At 43.1% G+C, this 24,238-nt stretch overlaps 1 protein-coding gene across 3 annotated transcripts in view; it reads right to left on the minus strand.

Moving 5' to 3' along the window:
• The window catches only part of IL13RA1 (interleukin 13 receptor subunit alpha 1), a 74,682-nt gene extending 57,142 nt beyond the window's left edge, over positions 1–17,540 (minus strand). The window contains exons 1-2 of one of the 3 annotated variants that reach the window (XM_037989084.2): positions 17,179–17,345; positions 4,291–4,430 (exon numbers count right to left, since the gene is read on the minus strand). In XM_037989084.2, the coding sequence (XP_037845012.1) occupies positions 4,291–4,430; positions 17,179–17,260 (222 nt within the window). In that variant the 5' untranslated portion in view covers positions 17,261–17,345. Of the gene's footprint in view, positions 1–4,290; positions 4,431–17,178 lie in introns of all 3 variants that reach the window. The other 2 variants (XM_008019403.3, XM_037989083.2) reach the window with 2 other exon arrangements.
• Between the last annotated feature and the right edge of the window lie 6,698 nt (positions 17,541–24,238).

A 24,238-nucleotide genomic window follows, 5' to 3' on the forward strand; every position in this document is an offset into this window, starting at 1 on the left:
AACAGAAAAAGAAATGTCTGTGAGCAAAATCCTGACAGGGAAGAAAAAGGGGGTGATACAGGAATGTGGACATTGAATTTTTCTGTCCCACTGGCAAAGCTGTTTACCCTCAGTAGGGTCTCCAGCTATTCTTTGACAAGTACATTTTTACAACTAATTTCTGATTCCTCACCAAGAAATCTACTTAACATTTGGCCTCCTATATAGGCTCTGCTGACAGGGATGAAATGCACCAGTTATGCTGACAGAAATATTCCTAGACTGCTTCACCATTATCATTACCATTTTCACAACAAAGTAAAAAATTAGCCCTTGAGAGATGCATGTGTGCTGAGGAAATGAGGTTTCCGAGTATGTGAAGCTGAAGACCTGCCTCCAGGATCATGGTAATGGTGGCCGGAAAGCTTCGAATACAAATTTTACCAACCTCACAATTTTACTAAGCACAAGTCCTATATATCTCTGAAGAAGCCACCTTTATCCAAGGATCCATGGCAATTCTTGTTTGGAAGCTGTATTTGCCCTTTGAAGACACCAGGGGAAAATGCACAGTCAAATGTCAAATTAGACTGTACAGTCAAATATAGTCAAATTAGAATCATCATGAAAATAATCCCAGTTTTCATATTATAATGGACACTGTTCCAGTTAGAGGGTTACGGAGTTTTAATACACAAAAATTATCACAACGGAATTTTTAATTTAAAAAATGCCTTAGTGGCCAGGTGTGGTGGGTCACACCTGTAATCCCAGCACTTTGGGAGGCCAAGGTCACCTGAGGTCAGGATCACCTAAGGTCAGGAGTTTGAGACCAGCCTGGCCAACACAGCAAAACCCTGTCTCTACTAAAAATACAAAAAAATTAGCTGGTCGTGGTGGCATGCACCTGTAGTTCCAGCTATTTGGGAGGTTAAGGCACAAGAATTGCTTGAACTCAGGGGACAGAGGTTGCAGTGAGCTGAGATCACACCACTACACTCCAGCCTGGGCAACAGAGCAGACTCCATTTCAAAATAAAATAACATAAAAAATTTTAAAATGCCTTAGTATCTAAATCTGAACCTTATGCTTTAGGCATATGAATAATAACACAGAAAAGGGACAGTAGAGGGAAAATTTTTTCAAATATAATTTTTTAAAATTTCTTTCAAAGTTCAAGGTAAACAATATTAAACTGGCACTAATATAGTAGGAACCCAGATTATTAACAACTGCCAAGTCAAGCATACCTCTCTGTATCACACAAGAAACTAAATTCCTAAATTCCTTCCATTAGATTTTTTTTTTTTTTTTTTGAGACAGAGTCTTGCTCTGTTGCCCAGGCTAGAGTACAGTGGCATGATCTCGGCTCACTGTAACCACTGCCCCCTGGGTTCAAGCGATTCTCCTGCCTTGGCCTCCCAAGTAGTTGGGATTGCAGGTGCACACCACCACGCCTGGCTAATTTTTGTATTTTTAGTAGAGAGGGGGTTTCACCATGTTGGCCAGGCTGGTCTTGAACTCCTGACCTCAGGTGATCCACCCACCTCGGCCTCCCAAAGTGCTGGGATTACAGGCATGAGCTACCACACTCAGCCCTTCCATCAAATCTTGATGAGGTATGTGTGATGGCTCCCACGTGACTTTTGGCTTTGGTGAATCATTCCCACTGGTAGCTGCTGTATGACGTTATGCTCCACCCTGTAGGGAATCTGGTTCTCTTTTAAAATTTATCAAAAACCAAGGCAAGAGTCCTGAACTGATCTCCCCAGACCGATGTTCACTTGGCTGGACTGCACCTCTCTCAACTCCAGAATTCCTTTCTCAAAAAGAAAGGGAATTAGCTTCAGCATCTTCCTATTTGAATGCCTGGCCTTTTCATTTGCCTAATGGGACTTGCCCATTTCTTAGTGATGAAAAATATCTAAAATCTGATGCCAGATCCTCCTTCTACTTGCCAGCTGAGGAACTATTAGACATTACTTAAAAAATGGTGGAGGGCAGCCATTTACACTAATCTTTTCTTTTTCAAAGATCCTCTGCAAATCCCTGTCTCTCAACTTGATGAGCCTCCAATCTTAAGATTGAAAATGACCTCAAGAGTTTATCTCATTTAGCAACTTGGGACCTTTGAACACTTTCCTAAGCCCCCTAATGTATGAACTATCATAATGTCATCACTTCAGTATGCCTCAGGGATAAATATACCTCAGTTTGGCCCAATGATGCTAATGCTGTACCCAAAGGACAGAAAGAGGAGAGGAAAATTACTTCTGCCATTCATTTTCAGCCTCAGGATGATAAACTTGAAAAAGGTCCAGACAGGATATCTCCTATCACTGATTGGAAGGAATAATCCGTGTTCATCACAACTGTAGGACTGATGGCCATCAATGCTGTCAAATGGTTAAAATAAATGAGCTGGCCTTAGGCAGAGGTCACCCTTTTTGGTCTCTATCTGGTTTCTTCAGGGGTAAAATGGAAGAAACAAGATTAAATAATAATATTAAGCTGAACCAAATAATACTGACAACATTCAACCATTTTGATCCATAAAAGTAATTTCACATGGCTCAACCTAACAACAGTAAAAATAATAAAAGTTAACAATTACCTAGCACTAACTCTGCGTCAGGTGCATTACAAACCTCATCTCCTTTAACGCACATGCCATCCATATTCAGTAGGTACTATTATTACCCACCCTGCCCCCAACAACCCCATATTTTACAAACAAGAAAATGGGAGCTCAGACAGGTTAAGTGATTTGCCCAAAATCAAACAGCTTGAAAGGGGAAGAGAGAAAATTTCAAGCACAATTCTATCTGATTCTACTGTCTCCTAAAATTACATTTAACTCTAAATTTCTGTACATACACTAAGGAAATAGCTCGATTTCTAGGCTAGAATACCAGCCTGGCTACCTGATTGATCCTTGACAACTTAAGAAAAAGGGACCTGAAAAGCAACCTCTCCTCAGGGTTTCAGTTAGACACTTGGGTGATAATAGGGTTTACATCCAGAGGCATTTAGGCTCTCTCTCTCCGAATTTCTCAAGGCTCAATTACCAAAAATCACCACTAAGACTCCAAATGCCTAAGGCCCTTCCTTAGGAGGAACAAGAGGAAGCCAACAGTATGTAAAGGTGAACTCCAGTCTCACTGCTGGTAGCATCATTGGCTTCCACATTTAGAAGACCTCTTTTAAAATGCAAATACTTCTGACAAGCCTCAATTCTTTATCAATTAATGCCTAAGCCATAAGTAATACCTTAGCAAGCCAAGGGAGGGGAAGGCAGATAGCAAATTTCCCTCCAGAGGAAGAGCATGTTCCATCCTGACTATTAAACTTTTATATACATTATTTTCTGTGTCCCAGCAAGCCAGGGAAGCGAGTAAAGCCATACTTTACACGTAAGGAAACAAAGGCTCAGAGAGGTTAAGCAATTTATCCCAGGCTATAGAGTCAGTTAAGAGTGACAGTGCCAACCAGAAGCTAGTTCTCCTGACTCTTCCTGCCACCAAAGCTGCCTGAACTTGGTGCTTCTACAATTCACCAATGCAAAGCACTATTGCTAATAACTTCTCATTCTGCCTACTCAAAATCCTGGACAAATTCAACCCCAAACACCCAACCCCCTCGCCGTCGCCACCCTGCAACAAACACATATACACTGAAAGAAGGTATGAAAACATTAAAAAAAAAAAAAAAAAACAGTTGAATAAGATTATCATAAAGAACCTGAAATTATCCAAACCTATTAACAAAAATTCACTTATATCAGTTGACTAGAAATCTTGAAAGTCTTCCTCCTTTTTCCTCAGGCATTATGGAACCCTCTATTCAAACACACCTGCCACTGACATCTTACTTTTTCACTTTCCATATGGCCATTTACTTTTATGCCACATAGTGCTTTTATATCTATTTGTCCATGTGATTAGCAAGATGGTAAAGGTAAAAATTCCCTGAAAAATTAAGTGTTATATAGATACAAGGCGATATAGCTACAGACAGGAACACAGGAACAAATTTTAACAATAACATAATTATTTATTGAGTACCTTAGAGAAAAAGATATCTAATATTTCCTGTCAAAGCAATCTCAATTGCATTTAATTGTCAAACAGGAAATATTTTTAAGTGTTCACTTGTGTCAATAGTTGCTTCTGTAATTTCTCCAATTGAAATTTAAACACACCCTAAAATACAATTTCCACTTTGATATAAGATTAGAATTTGGCTTATTCTTGGCTCCAATTCATAGTGTTCACTTTACCTCATCAATGTAACATGTTGCAGAAAACTTACCTTATCTTGTTTGTCGCCAAAATGACTAAAATACCATAGACTACAATTTGGGCTGGCTCCCTCAGGTGGATTCCATGTCCATATTACTGTGCAGAGGTTTTCAACAGAGACACTCAGATTTGTCACAGGTGGCTGAGTTTCTGTTCAAATCAAGGACAAAAAAAATGAATTTATCAACAGTATTTTTAATGGTTTGCTTAATTCTCCCAAGTCCTGGAGGGCAAGATAGTAATAGCTGAGTTAACAATACCTAACATATACTGGGCCAGGGACTATTCTAAATATTCTACACATATTAATCCATTTAATCCTCACAACAATCTTTGAGATAGGGACTAGTATGAGCCTCATGTTTTTGTTGTTGTTGTTGTTGTTTGAGATAGAATCTCACTCTGTAACCCAGGCTGGAATGCAGTGGCACGATCTCAGCTCACTGCAGCCTCTGCCTCCTGGGGTGAAGTGATTCATCTAGCCTGTTACTGGTACTACAGGCACACGCCACCACGCCTGGCTAATTTTTGTAATTTTAGTAGAGATGGGTTTTCGCCATGCTGGCCAGGCTGGTCTCGAACTCCTGAGCTCAAGTGATCCACCCGCCTCGGCCTCCCAAAGTGCTGGGATTACAGGTGTGAGCCACCGCACCCGGCCTACTGGCCTCGTGTTAAAGATGAGGCAACTAAGGCAACAGGCACGTGAAGTCATTTGTTCCATATACCATGGTTACAGTAAATGAGGCAGAGCTGGGACTGTCACTTGAAAAGTGTGGCTCCAAGGTCACATTCTTAACCACTTTCATAGAAAAGAGTGATATTCTTAAATACTAATATTTCCAAGTTGTCCTCTTCCAGGAATTTGGGGTTCCCTAACCTTGGGATACACACCTCACTCAACACAGACTGTTCAGGCTGGGCACGGTGGCTCACACCTGTAATCCTGGCACTTTGGGAGACCAAGTGGCTTGAGCCCAGGAGTTTGAGACCAGCCCAGGCAACATAGCAAAATCCCGTCTATACAAAAAAAGTTACAAAAGTTAGCCAAGCATGCTGGTACATGCCTATAGTCCCAGGTTCTGGGGGGCTGAAGCAAAAGAATGACTTGAGCCTGGGAGTTTGAGGCTGCAGTGAGCCAAGATCATGCCACTGCACTCTAGCCTGGGTGACAGAGCAAGACAGGGTCTCAAAAACAATGACAACAACAACAACAAAAAAAACAGATTGTTCAAAATCTCAGCAGTTCTATAAGTAAGTTTAAGAAGCTCATCTTTAATTCTGCTTGCTAACATGACCTGGTAATTGTTTTTTTATAGCTTTTTCCAAAGAAGTACTGAGAAAGAGACTTAGCAGCCCTTGTTCCCCTGAGGTCTGACACTAAACAGCTAGAGCTAGAGCTTTGACTAATCTGAAGAGGGAAGAGAAACAGGAGGAACTGTGAAACATAATTTTAAACTTTCCTGAGAACTTCTCCTGAGACCAAGACTATCAAAATCATCCCCCAGAAACTGGGTGATGGGTGTGCAGGAACCCTCTGTCCTACTTTTGCAACTTCTCTGTCCTACCTTTGCAACTTTTCTGTCAACCAAAAATTATTTCAACATAGAAGTTTATTAAAGTTATTTGAAAATAATTCCCCCAAATTTTCTAAAGTGATGAACGGAATCATTATTAATTACTTAAGGATTATAGTAATAGTAATTTACCAAATGATAAGAATTAAATCTTGTACTCTATGCACTAATACTTTGGAGTGCATTGGGCCTGTTACATAATCAGCAATATTTATACTATTACCTTCCTCTCTAACTGAGCAAAAAATTCCACTTGTCCCAAAACATCAAACTCACAGGCACTCTGTAGTTGAGTTTTCTCATAGCAGTGACTTGGTCAGCAGTCTACAAAGGCCTTTGACCCTCAACATTCATTCCCTGGTGATTATTTAAAAGTCAGAAAACAGATGTTGACGAGGCTGTAGAAAACAGGGAATGCTTATACCCTGTTGGTGGAAATGCAAACAGGTTTCACCACTGTGGAAAGCAGTTTAGAGATTTCTCAAAGAACTTAAAATAGGCCGGGCACGGTGGTTTACGCCTATAATCCCAGCACTTTGGGAGGCTGAGGCGGGCAGATCACTTGAGATCGTGAGCTCGGGACCAGCCTGGACAACATAACAAAACCCCACCTCTACTAAAAACACAAAAATTAGCCAGGCATGGTGGTGTACACCTGTAATACCAGAAACTCAGGGGGCTGTGGCATAAGAATCACTTGAACCCAGGAGATGGAGGTTGCAGTGAGCCAAGATCGCACCACTGCACGCCAGCCTGGGCAACAGAGCAAGACTCTGTCTCAAAAAAAAAAAAAAAAAAAAAAGGACTTAAAATAGAACTACCATTCAGCCCAACAACTCCATTAGCTGATATATACCCAAAGGAAAATAACTCATTCTATCATAAAGACACATGCACCTGTATGTTCACTGCGGCACTATTCACAAAAGCAAGGACACGGAATTAATTTAAGGGCCCACCAACAGTGGATTGGATAAAGATAATGTGGCACATATACATCATGGAATACTATGCAGCCACAAAAAGAATGAAACCATGCCCTTTGCAGCAACATGGGTGGAGCTGGAGGCCTTTATCCTAAGTGATTTAATGCAAGAATAGAAAACCAAATACCGCATGTTCTCACTTATAAGTGGGTGTTAAACACTGAATACACATGATCATAAAGATGGAAACAACAGACACTGGGGATCACTAGACAGGGGAGGGAGGGAGGTGGGTTTGGGGGCCAAAGAACCACCTGTTGGGTACTATGGTTACAGCCTGAGTGATCAGATAGTTGGGACCCCAAGTCTCAGCATCATGCTACCCATGTAGCAAATCTGCACATGTACTTTTGCTACCCATGTAGCAAATCTGCACATGTACTCTCTAATCTACAATAAAATTTGAAATTAAAAAAAATCATTCCCTCTTCTAACTCTACTATCAATAGCTTTTCCCAAGGTCCAACTGTGAGAAGGAGCAGCCCACAGCAGGATAAGGCCTTGTGGAAGCAAAGAATTCCTATTGCACTGCATTAAAACTGAGCTAGTACCAGGAAGCACCAATGGCTCAGGCAACAGAGCTATAGTTAGGATTTTAAGTGATTAAAAGCATGTATGACTTTCCATTTTGGCCTTTCTAACACCATATCAATGATATTTTTGAAGACAAGTCATTTGTCAGGTAGAGAGCCTCTAATAAAAACATTGTTCCTACTGGAGACTACTATTTACTGTAGGATTATCTGCCTTATTCTGCAGTTCCCAGACACACATCCAACATACCTAGTTTAGCACTTCCAGTGCTCTCCCTACCTGCCTACCTCCCACTCCCACACAAATATTAAAGCCCTGATAATAAAAATATACATATTTGTGGTTCATTTCAATTGTACTCCAATTTTCAAGGTAATTTAAAACCTTTTAAAACCTACTTTAACCTCAGTTTTGAAATAAAACAATAGCCTGCCCTATATTCAACCTTTTAAATGGGATTAATATTTTCCCATCTGTTTTGAAGTGTCCTTTGGTCAGATCTTCTAACTAGTTTGCATTTTGGGCTTCTTGGAGCTATCTGCTATCCTTTTCTTTTTCTCTTCCAGTTCCCTCCATATCTTTTGATTTTTCTACTTCCTACACTTTAAACACACACACACACGGATTCTGGGAATATGGCAAGAGTAGGAAGTACCAGACATCTGTCTCCTCACCTAGATAACAATGGTAGTGGCAGAATCTGTTTGATGTAACAATTTTGGAAGACTGCAGAGTTATATTAGGAAACACTTATATTGAAGGCTTGCAATCTCCAAGGAAACGCTTGAACAACAAATTGCAATAAATTTCAATCAATGTCAGCTTTTACATAGTAGTAGCTGCCCATCCTTCATCCCCAACCCCATGGCAGGCAGCTGTGCACATGTTCCTGGAGCCCTCTGCCCACAGCTTGTGGGCTCTGTGGGCAAAAGTACTCTGTCCTCCAAATATCGGGGATTTGTATTCTGATTACTGATTGCTGCTTCTGATCACAGAGGTACAAAGAGGCTGGCAGCCATTGTGGTTGCACCTATCCCCATTGTTGCAAGCCCTCCCTATCTAGCTAAAGTGATTTCCAGAAGATGTAAAAGAATGGCGCTCTTCCCTTGTCACCTCATTTTTCTCCTTTTCCACTTTTGGGAGCCAGGCATTAAAGATTAGAAATTCTAAAACGATGACAGAGGCTGGGCATGGTGACTCACGCCTGTAATTCCAGCACTTTGGTAGGCCAAGGCAGGAGGATTACTTGAGGCCAGCAGTCAAAGACCAGCCCTGGCAACACTGCAAGATCCCATCTCTACCAAAACAATTTTTTGGTTTGTTTGTTTAAATTAGCTAGGTGTGGTGGCATGAATCTGTAGTTCCAGCTCCTCAGGAGACTGAAGTGGGAGGATCACTTGAGCCCAGGGATTCGAGGTTACAGTGAGCTATGATCACACCACTGCACTCTAGCCTGGGCAACAGAGCGAGACTAAGTCTCAGAAACAAAACAAAACAAAACAAAATGAAACAAAACTACATATACAGAGAAAAATAGAAAGTGACCACACATGCTCAGGGAAAGCCCAGAAAAAAACCTGAGAAGACTAAGTTTACACTTCAGGTTGATGCTCAACACACAGCCTACAATAATCAAAAAAATAAAAACAATACATAAAACAATAACAAAAAACAGCAAATCCTGGGGGAAGGGGAGAATCTGGTTTCCAGAGAAACCAGATTTAAATGTCCAGTTTTTAACAAAAAATCACAAGGCAGACAAAAAAACAAACACACAAACAAACAAACCAGGAAACTATGGCCCATTCAAAGAAAAAAAGTTAAACAACACCAAACCTGTCCCTGAAAAAGACCTGATGGCAAATACATTAAAGAAAGATTCTGAAACAACTATCTTCAGATGTTCACAGAACTAAAGGAAGATGTGGAGAGAGTCAAGAAAATGATATGTAAGCAAAATGAAAATACCAATAAAGAGACAGAAAACCTAAAAAGAGACCGAAAAGAAACTCTGGAGCAGAAAAGCACAACAACTGAAATGAAAAATTCACTAAAAAGAATCAAAGGTAGATTTGAGCAGGCAGAAGAAAGAATCAATAAACTTGAAATTAGGGCAATAAAAATTATTGAGTCCGAGGAACAGAAAGAAAAAACGATTGAAGAAAAGTGAACAGAGTCTAAGAGACCTGTGGTATACTATCAGCAGACCAGTGTACGCATTATGGCAGTTCCAGGAGAAGAAAGAGAAAAGGAAAGAAAGAATACTTGAAAAAATAATGAGCCAGGTGTGGTGGCTCATCCCAGCACTTGGGGAGGCCAAGGCAGGCAGTTCGCCTGGGTCCAGGAGTTCAAAACCAGCCTAGCCTACATGGCAATACCCCAGTTCTACTAAGAATACAAAAATTAGCTGAGTGTGGTGGTGCACATCTGTAATCCCAGCTACTTGGGTGGCTGAGGCAGGAGAATTGCTTGAACCCGGGAGGCAGAGGTTGCAGTGAGCTGAGATCACACCACTGCACTCCAGCCTGGGTGACAGAGTAAGACTCTGTCTCAAAATTTAAAAAAAAAAAAAAAAAGAAGAAGAAGAAGAAAAAGAAAAAGAAAGAAAGAAGAATGGATGATAACTTCCCAAATTTGATGAAAGGCGTAAATATAAACATTTAAAATTTAGATGATACAGTGAAAGCAGTACTATTGGAAAAATTTTTAGCTATAAACACTTATATTAAGAAACAAATCAGCAACCTTAACTTTACCACTTACGTAACTAGAAAAAGAACAAACTAATCTTAAGCTATCATGAGGAAGGAAATAATGAAGATTAGACCAGAGATAAAAGAAAAAGGGAATAGAAAAATAGAGAAAATCAATGAAACTAAAAGTTTCTTGAAAAGATCAACAAAATGGACAAACCTTTAGCTAGATGGACTAATAAGAAAGAAGACTGAAATTACTAAAATCAAAAATGAAAATGAGTATTTCTCTAGAATCATTACTATTGACTCTAGAGAAATATAAAGATTATAAGAGAGTACCACGAACAACGGTACACTAACAAATTGGACAGCCTAGATGAAACAGACACATTTCCAGAAAGACAAAACCACCAATACTAACTCACAAAGAAATAGGAAATCTCAATAGACCTATAAGTAGTAAGGAGATTGAATCAGTAATAAAAAATCTCCCAACAAAGAAAAGCCCTAGACCTGATGGCTTCACAGATAAAATTCTACCAAACATCTAAAGAACTAATACCAAATCTTCTCAAACTTCCTAACTCATTCTACGAGGCCAGCATTACCTGATACCAAAGCCAAAGACGCTACAAGAAAAGAAAACTATAGACCTATATGCCTTATGAACACTGATGTATAAATTCTCAACAAAATAGCAGTAAAGTGAATATAGGGGCATATCAAAAGGATTATAGACCATGACCAAGTGGGATTTATTCCAGGAATACAAAGATGTTTTAACATACAAAACTCGATCAATGTAATATACCACATTAACAGAATAAAGGGGAAAAAAACTACCTGTTCTTCTCAATTGATACAGAAAAAGCATTAGACAAAATTTACCTCTCATGATAAAAACACTCAACAAACTAGAAGTATAAGGAAATTGACTTAAAAGTTATATATGAAAAACCCACAGCAAACATCACCCTTAATGGTGAAAGACAGAAAGCTTTTCCTTTAGGGTCAGGAATGAAACAAAGATGCCCACTTTCACCACTCCTATTCAACATAGTACTCGAAATTCCATCCAGAGCAATTAGGCAAGAAAAAGAGATAAAAGACATCCAGTTAAAATAAGGTGTAAAATTATCTCTGTTTGTAGATGATATGGAAACACATCTCATGTTCATGTATTAGAACACTTAATATTGTTAAGATGTCAATACTATCCAAAGTGATACATGGATTCAATTCAATGCATATCAAAATCTTAACGGCATAGTTTTGCAGAAATAGAAAAATCCATCCTAAAATTCTTATGAAACCTCAAGGAACTCTGAATAGCCAAACAGTCTTGAAATAGAAAAACAAAGCTGTAGGACTTAGACTTCCTGATTTCAGAACGTACTACAAAGCTGCAATAATCAAAACGGTGTGTACTGGCATAAAGATAGACATACTGATCAATGTAATAGAATAGACAGTCCAGAAACAAACCATCACATGTATGGTCAAATGATTTTTGACAAGAGTGCCAAGACCACTCAATGCGGACAATCTTTTCAACAAATGATGCTGGGAAAACTGGATATCCATATGAAAAAGAATGAAATTGGACCCTTACTTAATACCAAGTAAAAAAATAAACTCAAAATGGATCAGAGACCTAAATTGTAAGACTAAAACTATAAAACTTTTAGAAGAAAACATAAGACAAAAGCTTCACACCATTGGATTCAGCGACAATTTCTTGGATATGACACCAACAATGTAGGTAACAAAATTAAAAATTGATGAATCGGATTTCATGGAAAAAATTTAAATGTGTGCATCAAAATATTCACAGAAAAAAAAATGACTCACAGCATGGAAAAATATGTGAAAATCATATCTCTAATAAGGGATTAATATCCAGAATATACAGAGGAGTCCTAAAACTCAACAATAAAAAAAAATTCAAAAATAGGCAAAGGCTTAAATGGATTTTTCACCAACAAAGATATGCAAATAGCCAATAAGCACATGAAGGTGTTCATCATCACTAATATTTAGGAAAATGCAAACCAAAACCACAATGAGATTTCACCTCACCCCCATTAGAATGGCTACTATCAAAAAATAGAAAATAAATGTTGGCAAGGATATGGAAAAATTCGAACCCCAGTGCATAGTTGGTGGAAATGTAAAATTTCACTATGGACAACAGTATGGTGGTTCCTCAAAAAAGTTAAAGATAGAATTACCATATGATACAGTAATTCCATGTCTGGGTATATACCCAAAAGAAGCGAAAACAGGGTCTCAAAAAGATATTCTACACCTGAGTTCATAACAGTATTGTGAAATCACTGAAACATGGAAGCAACCTACGTGTCCATCGACAGATAAACGGATAAGCAAAATGTGGTATATGCATACAATGGAATATTACTCAGCTTTTAAAAAGGAAAAATTCTGACATATGATACAACATGAACCATGAGGGCATTATGCTAACAGAAATAAGCCAGTCACAAAAAAGACAAATAGTATATCATTACATTCATATGAGATACTTAGAGTAGTCAAAATCATAGAGACAGAAAGTAGAATGGTGGTTGCCAGGGGTTAGGCGCAGGGGAAAATGGGGAGTAGTTGTTTAATGGGTGCAGAGTTTCAGTTTTGCAAGATAAAAAGAGTTATGGGGATGGATGGTGGTGATGGTTGCACAGCATTATGAATGTATTTAGTAACACTAAACTGTATACTTAAAAATGGTTAAGATGGTAAATTTTATGTTATGTGTATTTTATAGCAAAAAATTGAAAAAAATACAGGCACTGAAACTTTAAATATAATCTCCAAATGTTTAAATATATACAAATACATGTGAACTGTGTGTGTGTACAACATGCCTAGACATATACACGAATAAGTGATGATTATACTACTCGTAAAGGTCTCTAACAGCTCTTCGTGGATAACTTCAACATAGTGTACTGTTTAAGAGCAGACTCTGGAGCCTGACTGCCTGAGTTTATATCCCACCTTTACTACTTGCCAGCAGGCAAATTACTTAACCTCTCACTTTTCTTATCTCTAATATGAGGATAATAATAGTAACCTCTTGCAAAGGGTTATTATGAGGATTAAATGAGTTAATACAACCAATGTGCTTAGAACAGCGCCCACAGGCAGTAAGTGCTATGTGTTAGCTATCTGCTTTATTTCTTTAAGACAAAACAATTCTAAAGGGTTGCTTTCTTTTTTTTTTTTTTTTTTTTTTTTGAGACGGAGTCTCGCTCTGTCACCCAGGCTGGAGTGCACTGGTGTGATCTCAGCTCACTGCAAACTCTGCCTCCTGGGTTCAAGCGATTCTCCCACCTCAGCCTCCCGAGTAACTGGGATTACAGGTGCGCACCACCATGCCTGGCTAATTTTTGTATTTTTAGTAGAGATAGGGTTTCGCCATGTTGGCCAGGCTCGTTTCGAACTCCTGACCTCAAGTGATCCACCCACCTCGGCCTCCCAAAGTGCTGGGATTACAGGCATGAGCCACTGCGCCTGGCCAGGGTTGCTTTGGTTTTCTGTTGAATTTATATATGTCCCTGGCCTTTGAGACAGAACAAGTATCCCTTCTACCTGATAAGCCTCCCTTAGGCACCGAATTTCAACGATTTCTTGGGGATTGCACCACTGACTTCAGAAAAGGGAGTAGGAAGGGACCCAAGTATGTCTGTATCTAAACCTCAAATCCCAAGTCTGTACAGTCATGTAGCACAACATCCTATTTAAATTAAGAGTTAACACAATCTGTTTAATAAGAAGGCATTTTGCTTAGCTTATAGCTTTTGCTCTCGCCTGTCCAATCACAGCAGCTGGCAGAGGCATGCACATTTCGGGAAAAGTTAAGGAAATCACAAGAGTCATATATGAGTCATCTATCTCCTTCCCTTACATCCACTCAGGCATCAACTCCTGTTCGTTTTTTTTCTTGCAACATCTTTCTTAGTTACCCCAATCATGCAAATATACTCTGTTGTGCCCCACCAGGTGGGAAGATACCAGTAAGTCATGGTCCTGGACAGGAAGGGTTCACAGCACATTTTTCTAGTGGAGACCTGCAACCATAGATTCCTGTGTAGCTTCACACTCCAGGGGCTCCCCTACCCAGTCAAGTGTCCCTGCTTGCTTCCTCCTCCTGTGTTCTTTTCCTCATGCTGTTCCGGACTCAGAGCTTTCAAGGGCAAATCAAGCTATTCTGCCTGGATTGACTTTACCAATGCACTCTCCTGCCAAGCCAGGCTCCTTCCTGACCACAAAGGAGCATGCTTACCCTCATTTCTGGGTCTCTGCTCCTGCTATTCCCCCCACCCGGAATAAATTCTCCACCCACTCATCCAGAAGATCTAGCTCAAGTTTTACCTCTTCCATAAAACTACCAACCTTCAGCTTTTTCTCTTTTGAATGCCTATAGTACTAGTTGTTTGGACCACACAGCCCAGCCACTATAAAGCCAGTCTCCAATGTACTGTCATTCGCTTCTTTTTTTGTTTTGAGACACTCTTGCTCTGTCGCCCAGGCTGGAGTGCAGTGGCCTGATCTTCGCCCACTGCAACCTCTGCCTCCCAGGATCAAATGAGTCTCATGCTTCAGCCTCCTGAGTAGCTGGGATTACAGGTATGTAATCCCATACTCGGCTAATTTTTGTATTTTTAGTAGAGATGGGGTTTTGCCATGTTGGCCATGCTCAAACTCCTGGCCTCAAGTGATCCACCCACTTCAGTCTCCTAAAGTGCTAGGATTACAGGCATGAGCCACTGCACCTGGCCTAATATAGTATCATTAGCTTCTTAACAAATGGCTTGCACATAATTTCGTGGGTCCCAAGCAGTCCTGCCCTGCTACCCTGGGAGGTGTTCAGCTAAAGACTCGTGTCTTTTCTGCTGGGCAGAAGTACTGAGTACAGTGGTTAAGGGCGTGGCCTCTGGAATCAGGCTGCCAGGGTTGGAAACCTAGCTCTTCCACTTTGCCAGCTATGCGAATTTGGGCAAGGGTCTTGGTCGCACTGTGCCTCAACTTTTTCGTGTACAAAATGGGACTAATAGCAGCACCTACAGGTTATATTATTGGTAAAGATTAAATGAAATAGTACAAGTAAAGCAGTTAGAAAACTGCTGGGCATACATGCCATATACATGCTAGTTATAATTAAGACATGCCACAGTGTGGGCCATTGAGTGGGACAGGTTAAACTAAGCTAGTAATCTAATCACTTTTATAAACACTCTGAGGATTAGAGCTGGAGGAGCTCTTAGAAGTTATGCAGTTCAACCTCCTCATTTCACAGATGAGAAAACTAACTGCAGCACAACAGAGAGGAAATGACCAGCCCAGAACCACTAAAACTCAAGTCTCACTGGAAACATCTAATTTTTTCCCACCATATCTCAATGCAATTCTATCAATACTTTTAATGGGGAGAGAAGTTTCTGTTTTCTAAAGAAGCAAGTTAACAACAAACCATTGTGACAAAACTGATGAAGTTGGGAGTTGCCACTGTTGTCTAGATGGCCAGCTGTTGTTTCAGGTGTGTGTGGGAGCGAGTCTGTAGGAGGGAGGGTGCTGGAGTGGCACTGTGAAAATCAGGAGACTAATGAGATGGGTAACTTTAGACAAGTCCCTTCCCTTCTCTGGACTGCAATGTCCCCGTATGATTATGGAAATCAGGTGTCCCCAACTGAACTAGAGGCCCTTGTGGGGCAAGAATTTTGCTATACACTCTCAGGTTCTAAGTCAACCTAAAGAGCCTGGCTCAGTACTAAATAAGCAGACACCTGAATAATTATTGACTGACAAGCTTCAAGTCTCCCTCAGGTCTCTACTCAAATGCCACCTTTCAGCAACATGTTTTCTTCTCGATCCACCCTTTTTACAATGGCAAATCCCTTCCCAGCTGCTGTGTTTTTCTCTACTTAGCACCCTCCGACATATCATATTTACCCCCACTCCCCCATATGTCTGAGGGCAGGGACCTGATCTGTTTTGCTCACTGCTGCATCCTCAGCCTCTAAAACACTGCCTGGCAGCATATATTTTATTGACTGAATCCATAGAGGGCATCAAGGTTTCCTAATCAACATTTCAAGTTGGATTTCAAAGCACATTGGTAAAAACATACTAAGCATATGTAGGTGTTTGTGTCAATGTGATAATAAAACCTATACAGTTTGGGGCTTTCGCTGTCACCAGAAACGTACAGAAGGCCATTCCTTCCAGGAGCTGCTCCTAAGGAAGTCATTAACTCCCAAATTTTCACAACCGTCAGGTTGATTAGAAGTTACCAAACAGTGTGAGGGATACACAGGAACTCTCTGAACTATCTTTGCAACTTTTCCATAAATCTACAATTACTCTAAAATATAAGGTTTATTAAAGAGAGTGGGGCAGGGGGAGCATCTGGGGGGGGGGGGGGGAAGCATCTGCCGGGATGCTGTTCTGGGTTTCCCAAAGGATTTCTTCCACGCCAGAGGAGGTCATGATCGTCACGTCCTTTTTCAACAAGGACTGAGATGTTTAGAGGTTCCCTTCAACTTCCACCCGCAAGAGCCACCCTTAGACAGTGAGGATTGGCGCGGCCTCCGGTAAAGAGCCCCAGCACGTTCTCAGCTCGCCTGGACTTCGGTCGTGGTCCCCACCGGCTCTGGCTCCTCATTTCATCCGGGGCTCACAGACGACATTCCGGGAGCTGACCCGCGGCCCTCTGACCCCGCGGGCATGTTTCGGGCCCCCCGCCCCTGCAAGCCTGGACGCCAGCCTCCTTGGCTCTTCCCGACGGCCCAAGGGAAGTGCGACGACAAGTCGCCGTCCTCCTACTTCGCTGCCGCCACCTCCGCCGCACCCGGAGTTCGGGAAAACCCCGCAGCTCCCAGGTCCCACCTCGAACCGGCCCCAGTACAGGGCCCCAGAGACCCCGCACGGGAAGCCGCAGCCGCCAAGCGCGGGGCCTCGCGAGGGCAGCCCCCAGCACCCACCCCAGCTTCGGCCCTCCGCCCGGCGGTGACCTCCCGGGCTTTTCATTCGTGACCCTCACCGCCCTCAGCCCTCCGGCCGCCCCTCGGGCCCAGAGGGTCGCACTCACCCGTGGGCGCGGCGCCCCCGCCCCCGCCGCCGGCGCAGAGCAGCAGCGCCCACAGCCCGCAGAGCCGCGCCGGCCGCTCCATGCAGCCTCTCGCCTCGGAGCCCGGCCGGGCTGGAGCCTCGGCAGTCCCCGCCTCCTTCGCTCCCTCTTCCACTTCCCGGCTCCGCCGCCCTGGAGGCTGGGGGCCGGCGAAGACGGGAAGGGTCGCCCCGCCCACCGGCCTCAGGTAACCTGAGCTGGCGAGAGCAGCAGGACTAGGCGGGGCGGTGCGCCGGCGGCTCTGGCAGCTCCTAAGGCTCCTAGGGCTCCCAAGGCTCGACACCTGGCTCACCCGCAGCTCCCGGGTCCGGTCTCTGACCGAACAAAACTTCCTCCACCACGTCGCTGCCCAGTCCGGGCGCTACCCGGGCCCCCTCCCTCCGCGCGGCGGAGCCGGCGTCGCCGCTGCCTGCACACTTGCCGGGCCTCGGAAGCGCTAGGGGCTGTGCCCTGCCAGACACCAGGACCGAGTCATCTGCGGAAAACAGCCTTGGCCTGGGAATCTGGAAACATGGCTTCCAGCCCTTGACCTATGAGCCCTTGTTTGCTAGCGCTGACTCCAGGGTTAGTAATACCAGCCCTACTTCACTGGGTGGACTTGGGGACCCTGGCAGCACTGTGCTTTGTGAAAAGGACAAAGGGCATATTTGAAAGCTGGCAATACATATTGTTGATTTTAAAAGGAACATTCCAAACATGAGGGAGGGTACCATACGTGCGTTTTTTAAAGCACACGACCAGCTTTCTACATATTTTTCAAGGGGATGGGAGGTGAGTCAGAAGAATACACATTGATACTTGGGCGCCTATGAGGGTCAGTGAGGCTAGGAGGAAGGAAAACAAGAGTCCTTAGGAATTTCCTGCTGCTGCTGTCACAAATGACCACAAATTTAGTTTTATTTTATTACAGTTCTGGAGGTCAGAAGTGACACTGAGCTGAAATCAAGGTGTGGGCAGAGCTGTATTCCTTCGGGAGATTCTAGGGGAGAATCTGTGTCTTTGACTTTTCCAGCTTCTAGAAGCTACCCACATTCCTTGGCTTGTTGCAGAACCACTCAGACCTCTGCTTCCCTTGTCGTATCTGACTCTGACCCTCTTACTTCCCCTTTTCCCTTATAAAGACCCTTGTGATTAGATTAGGTCGACCAGATAATTCATAATAATCTCCCCATCTCAAAATCCTTGATTTAATCATAACTGAAAAGTCATTTTTGCTATGTAAGGTAACATATTCACAGGTGTTGGGGATCAGGATATGGAATCATGGGAGGGGGACATTGTTCTATCACATTCTCCCAAAAAAGAGTCATGTCTAGATGGATGATGAGAACCATAATGAGGTGTATTTTGGCCGAATTAAGCCAATGCATATACCTGAAAACAGTTACAAAAAGTATACCAATAAAAATGCTGATAATATACCTAGTCTGGACCCCACCCAAAGAGTACAGGGATGTTTAACCTATTCAAAACAAAGGTTCCACTCTTGGAATAAAGGCCCTCAAATTCAATAAATATTTATGAAATCGTTCCAGGAACTGTAGAAGACACTCATCAAAAGCAAGCTCTGCTAACAGAAAGCTGCAGTCAGTTTGAGGGACTGTGATAAGGGAAAGAACAAGGAATTGTGGGATACAAAAAGGGTGCCTTTTGGGAGGGAAGGAGCAAGGGAAGCTTCCAGGAGGAGGGCCTGCCTGTGCTGAATCTCAGGATGTTGATTCTTGTGGCTAATGGTTCAGAATAAATTCCAGAATCCAGGCATGGTGGCATGCACCTGTAATCCGAGCTACTCTGGAGGCTGAGGTGGAAGGATCACCTGAGCCCAGGAGTTCAAAACCAGCCTAGGTTTGTAATAGTGAGACCCCGTTCTCAAAAAAAAAAATAATAAATCCTGGCTTGCATATGTTATTGAACAAAATAATGTTTATGAAAACAGTTTGTAAAGTATCAAGGCCTGTAGAACTGATAGTGTCATTATTTCTAAATCCCTCCCACAAATAGGTCAGCCACTGTGTAACCCAAGGCCTTTCCTCCCCCACCACCACAAACATATACACTTGTCGACATGTGCTATAAACATTATACGATAAGTTTATAATAACGTTTCCAAAATGGTTATGTCATCTGCCTTTTAAGGAGTCTTTAGTTGGAACAGGAGCCCCTGGGGACTGGCTGAGTCCCATCATGGGCACTGCTTGGCATAGATTGACCAAGTGCTTAATAAAACAGTAATGGTAGCAAATGATTAGAAAAATAGGGATTGCAACTTGTCATGAGCTTCCAGAAAAGCCCTGAGAATTTGAACATTGTGAGGGAAAAAACAAAGGGCAATGTGGAGAGGGGAGAGACCTGATTTCTTTTCACCAAGATAGTTCTGGCCTGCTGGACTTAAGACTATATCGTTACTTTCCCTTCTTCCCAACCCTAAAGATCATGCAACGATTTTTCAAATTTTTGGAAAGGTGTGGAAAGAGTCAGGAATGCTGTTTCTTCAACATAAAACTTTTATTTGTAATCTCCACGTACTGTGATTCAAAGAGCGTCTTGGACTGAATCAGACCACTGCCCTGGTCTGCAGGAAGAATGAAGACAGATAGAAGGCTTTCCAGGAACTGCAGTAGACAAGGAGCTTTCAGTCTGGCTTTGTGTAAATCAAAATCATGATGAGTCAACATCAAGTTTAACCCTTAGAGTCCTGATGACTTGGGTGTGAGACTACCAGTGGCCTTTCTTTCACTTTGGCCTGGGGTGGCTGGAGTTCTGTGCTGCCCTGTGTACCTAGGCCACTCCACTGAACTGTTCTGACCCTTGCCCTTCTCGCTAAGGCTTCATCCTTTTCTGTAACTGGAGGCTGAAAAGGGCATATGCAAGAAAATGTCTGGCAGGAAAGAATGATGTCCGTCTTTCCAAAGTCAGATGTCCTTCCATCCAGTTAGAGACACCTTCCTGAGTCCAAAAAGGACACAGACACCAGCATATTCCAAGGGCTTAGCTAAAAGTGCTGGTCCCTTAGACAAAAATCTCACAAAGGGTCCTCTAAGCAAAACCTCACACCACTGCGAAACAAAGAAAAAGGAGAAGTTGAAAACAGGGAATTTCCCTCCTGATTTTGGATCAGTGGCTCCCAACCAGGGCAATTTTACATCCCAGGGGACATTCAGCAATATGAAGAGATATTTTTGGTTGTCAAGACTGGAGCAGGGGCGGGAGATGCTGTTCTTAATACAATGCACAGGACCGCCCCAAAACAAAAACTTATTCTACTCAAGATGACAACAGTGCCAAAAGTGAGAGATCCTAAGCTAGAATACTCTTTGTTGTCTTTTGTATTTGCTCCCCACCCACCCACTGTCCCCCATGCCTGGCCAAAATTAGAGATGAACGCTAAAAGTACTTACTCTTGACAACTCCCTTTCCTGTATCTCATACCCCCAGTTCCCCATCCACTGTCTAGCCTTGCAGTCACTTATTAGATGGTAAAACATCTCAGATCTATTCCTCCCCGCACCAGCCAATTTCACCTCTATGGTTCTATTTCAGGCCTTTATCACCATTCCAGCAACAGTCTTCAAACTGGCCATGAGGATCTACTCTTTACAAGACACATCTTCCCAATCCACATCACTCCTCAGCTTAAGCTTAAGTGACACCCCTCCCTTCATCAAATGCCACAAAAGGCAGTCTCAGCTCCTCTGCCTGCAGGCTTGTCTCTTCAGGATGGATTCCCCACACTCTTCCCAGCTTCACTTCCAGCCAGGCTTCCAGGTCCCAGGTGGCTGACTGGCCACCTTCAGGCTGAATCTCCCTTGTGAGCAATTGTGTTTGGTCCATATCATGTTGGAATTCATGGGAATCTAGCTGCCAAAGTTCTTTTTAAGACGAGATTTTGCCTAAGGCCCCAAATTTCCAGCTTCTCTTAAGAAATCAAAAGTCCTGGTAATGTTGGACCCGTTTCAGTGTGGAAACAGTCAGCAGATGTCAGATGGGCTGCCACCTTGTTAACAGGGCATGTACTTCCTGTCTGCACAGGCCCTAGGGCTCCCTATTGCTCCCTGGCCTAGTCAGCGTTTCCTCACTTACGACTTGCCCGGTTCTTGTTTGTCACCTGTGATATTTTCTCACTACAAACCTTTTCTCTTGCTGTTCCCTCTATCTAAAATGCTTTTCCATTTCTCAAGTGTCACATTTTTTAGTGACTTCTCTAACTCCCAAATGCAAAATTCTTTGCTTCCTCCTGTGTGTGTGCTCATAGCACCAGACACCTTCCTCTATCAGATCAAATCACACAGAGGTTTGTGTGCGTGACTATTTCTGCCACTGGATTCAAGCTCTTGGAGGCCAGACTGTCCAGGGTGACTCCAGGGTTTCTACCTAGGAGGAGCTTAGTGGTGGTAATCTGATTGAAAGGAACAATCCCCAGGGACCTTGTCTTGGAGCCATGTGTGTACAGCAAGAGCTCTACTCTTACTTAGATTCTGAGTGGATTGAGTCGGGGGAGCTTGGAGGAAGGCATCCTCCGGCACCACAGAGAATATAAAGATGAATGGAACATGGTTAGTGACTCATAACTCGTTCTCAGTGTTTGGGTTTAATTCAATTAAAGGTCCTTGCTCTTCAGCAAGTGGTTTTCTTCTACAGTTTTAGTGGAGTTCACTCAAGGGAGTGTTGCTTGCACAAGAGGCCACTGACAGGACCCTTTGGGTTTTACCTGAAAGTAGGCATGCTTCTGGGTGACTGGGTCAGTGTCCTGAAACCCATAGACCTGTGGGTTTCCAAACCTTACAGCAGTTTTTGTTGTTGTTGTTGTTTTGAGACGAAATCTCGCTCTGTTTCCCACACTGGACTGCAGTGGTGCGATCTCAGCTCACTGCAACCTCCACCTCCTGGGTTCAAGAGATTCTCCTGCCTCAGCCTCCCAAGTAGCTGGAATTACAGGTGCCTGCCACCATGTCTGGCTAATTTTTGTATTTTTAGTAGAGATGGGGATTTGCCATATTGGCCAGGCTGGTCTCGAACTCCTGACCTCAGGTGATCCACCTGCCTTGGCCTCCCAAAGTGCTGGGCTTATAGGTGTGAGCCACTGCACCCAGCCTATAGCAGTTATTAAATTAACTCTTTAATTCAACACGGCACCCTCTTTACCCAGAACTCTCCAATGCTAAAGTCCTCAAGATGGCTTCCAAGGCCCTACCCTATCTGACCCCATTATCTCTCTAACCTTCTCTCCTACTGCTGTCCTTGGCTCCCTTACTCTCTTCCAGCAACACTGACCACCTGGCTGTTCCTCACACAAGCTAAATGCACTCCTGTCCGAGGGTCTTTGCCTTGACTTTTTCTTTGGCTATTTGCTCTCTCCCTGTCAAGATATCCTCATGCCTCACTCCCTGGCTTCTGTCAGATCTCTCACTGAGGCCTGTCCTGGCCACCCCATTGAAAACTGCAAGCCCCATGGCCACTTCCTCTCTCTCCTCCCGCTTCCTGGGTCATTTGCTCTCTACACTGGAATGTAAGCTCCATCAGGACAAGAAGTTTTTTCTGATCGGTTCCCAGCGGGATCCCCAGCACTCAAAACTACATGTGGTACATAATACATGCTCAATAAATATATTTTAATTGAATAAATAAATTATACATTTTTCTAGGTACTGTGAAGAATACCAACCAACAAGCCAAAGGCCTGCTCTTAGGAAACTCCTGGTCTAAGTTGTGGAAAGGTATAGAGAGCAATTAGAGAAAATGCAAAAAGCAAACAAACAAAAGTGGTACAAATACTCTTCTGTGGTGCAGGTTCAAAGAAAGGTGACACAGGCCTGTGTGGTTGAAATTGCTTTTGAAGGTTTCTTACAGTAGGTGGGAGTTGAACTAGACCTTGAAGGATGACCAGAATGAGAGAAGGAGGTTAAGAGGAAAGAAAGAGAGAGAGAGAGAGAGCAGTCGGTTTATGGCTTGACCTCATAAGCAATAAGAAGTCACAGCAGACTTTTACAAACAAGATGCTGACATAATATGTGGTGTTTAGCTTTCTAAGATGAATTACCAAGAGTTCATTAATTCTTGTCTGGAGGTAAGAAGGCCCAGGAAAGACTATTTGAGGTGTTGGCAGCCGGGGACAGGGCCAGCCTCCAGGCAAACTACTGGCTCCCTCAGTCAGAGCCCAGGTTCCAGGAGGCTGATTCTTCCCTGGGCAAAACTACTTGAGGTGCTGCTCTACACAGGAGCATGTTCCTGGGGCCTGGAGCCCTTACCCTCTCTTGCTCCTCTTGAAAGCATTCATTATTTCTTTCAGAAGCTCCCTGGCCTCACTTCCTCCAGGCTGCCAACCCTTCCTCTCTGGAATTGGCCTTGCTCTGTTTTCCAACACTTCAGTCTCTGAAAGAGGAAGGGCCTCTGTGTCTTAGCATCCAGGGCCCCTCCTTTAGCTTCTGGCTGTGTTGCTGTCATCACTGCCACTACCACTACCCTGGCATCTCAGCCAGGATCCCCTACAACCTTTTCACTGTACTTTCCCCGCCCTGGATCTAAAACTCTATGTAGGGCCTGTCCCCTGTTCTGGTCCAGGCAGGACAGGTCCAATCCTTGCACATTTTACCAGCCTTTACCAGCTCCGTTAGTGCTTCGCCACTTGGTTCCCTGGCATTAGGATCTCTCCTCGGCCTTCGGGTTCCTCAGTTTAAACATTCACACTTTGTGAGGCTGGGGCAAGCTGATCACTTGAGCACAGGAGTTCCAGACCAGCCTGGGCAACATGGCCAGACTCCATGTCTACAAAAAATACCAAAAAAAAAAAAAAAAAAAAAAAAAAATTAGCCAGGCACTGTGACATGCCTGTAGTCCCAGCTACTCTGGAGGCTGAGGCTGGAGGGTGGCTTGAGTCCAGGAAGTGATTGTAGTGAGCCGAGATCACGCCACTACACTCCAACCTGGGCGACAGAGTAAGACTGGCAAAAAAGAAAAAAAGAGAGAGAGAGAGAGAGAAAGAAAGAAAAGAAGGAAAGAAGGAAGGAAGGAAGGTTGGTTGATT

This window comes from Chlorocebus sabaeus, chromosome X (assembly GCF_047675955.1).
Source record: "Chlorocebus sabaeus isolate Y175 chromosome X, mChlSab1.0.hap1, whole genome shotgun sequence".
NCBI classification, from domain to species: Eukaryota; Metazoa; Chordata; class Mammalia; order Primates; family Cercopithecidae; genus Chlorocebus; species Chlorocebus sabaeus.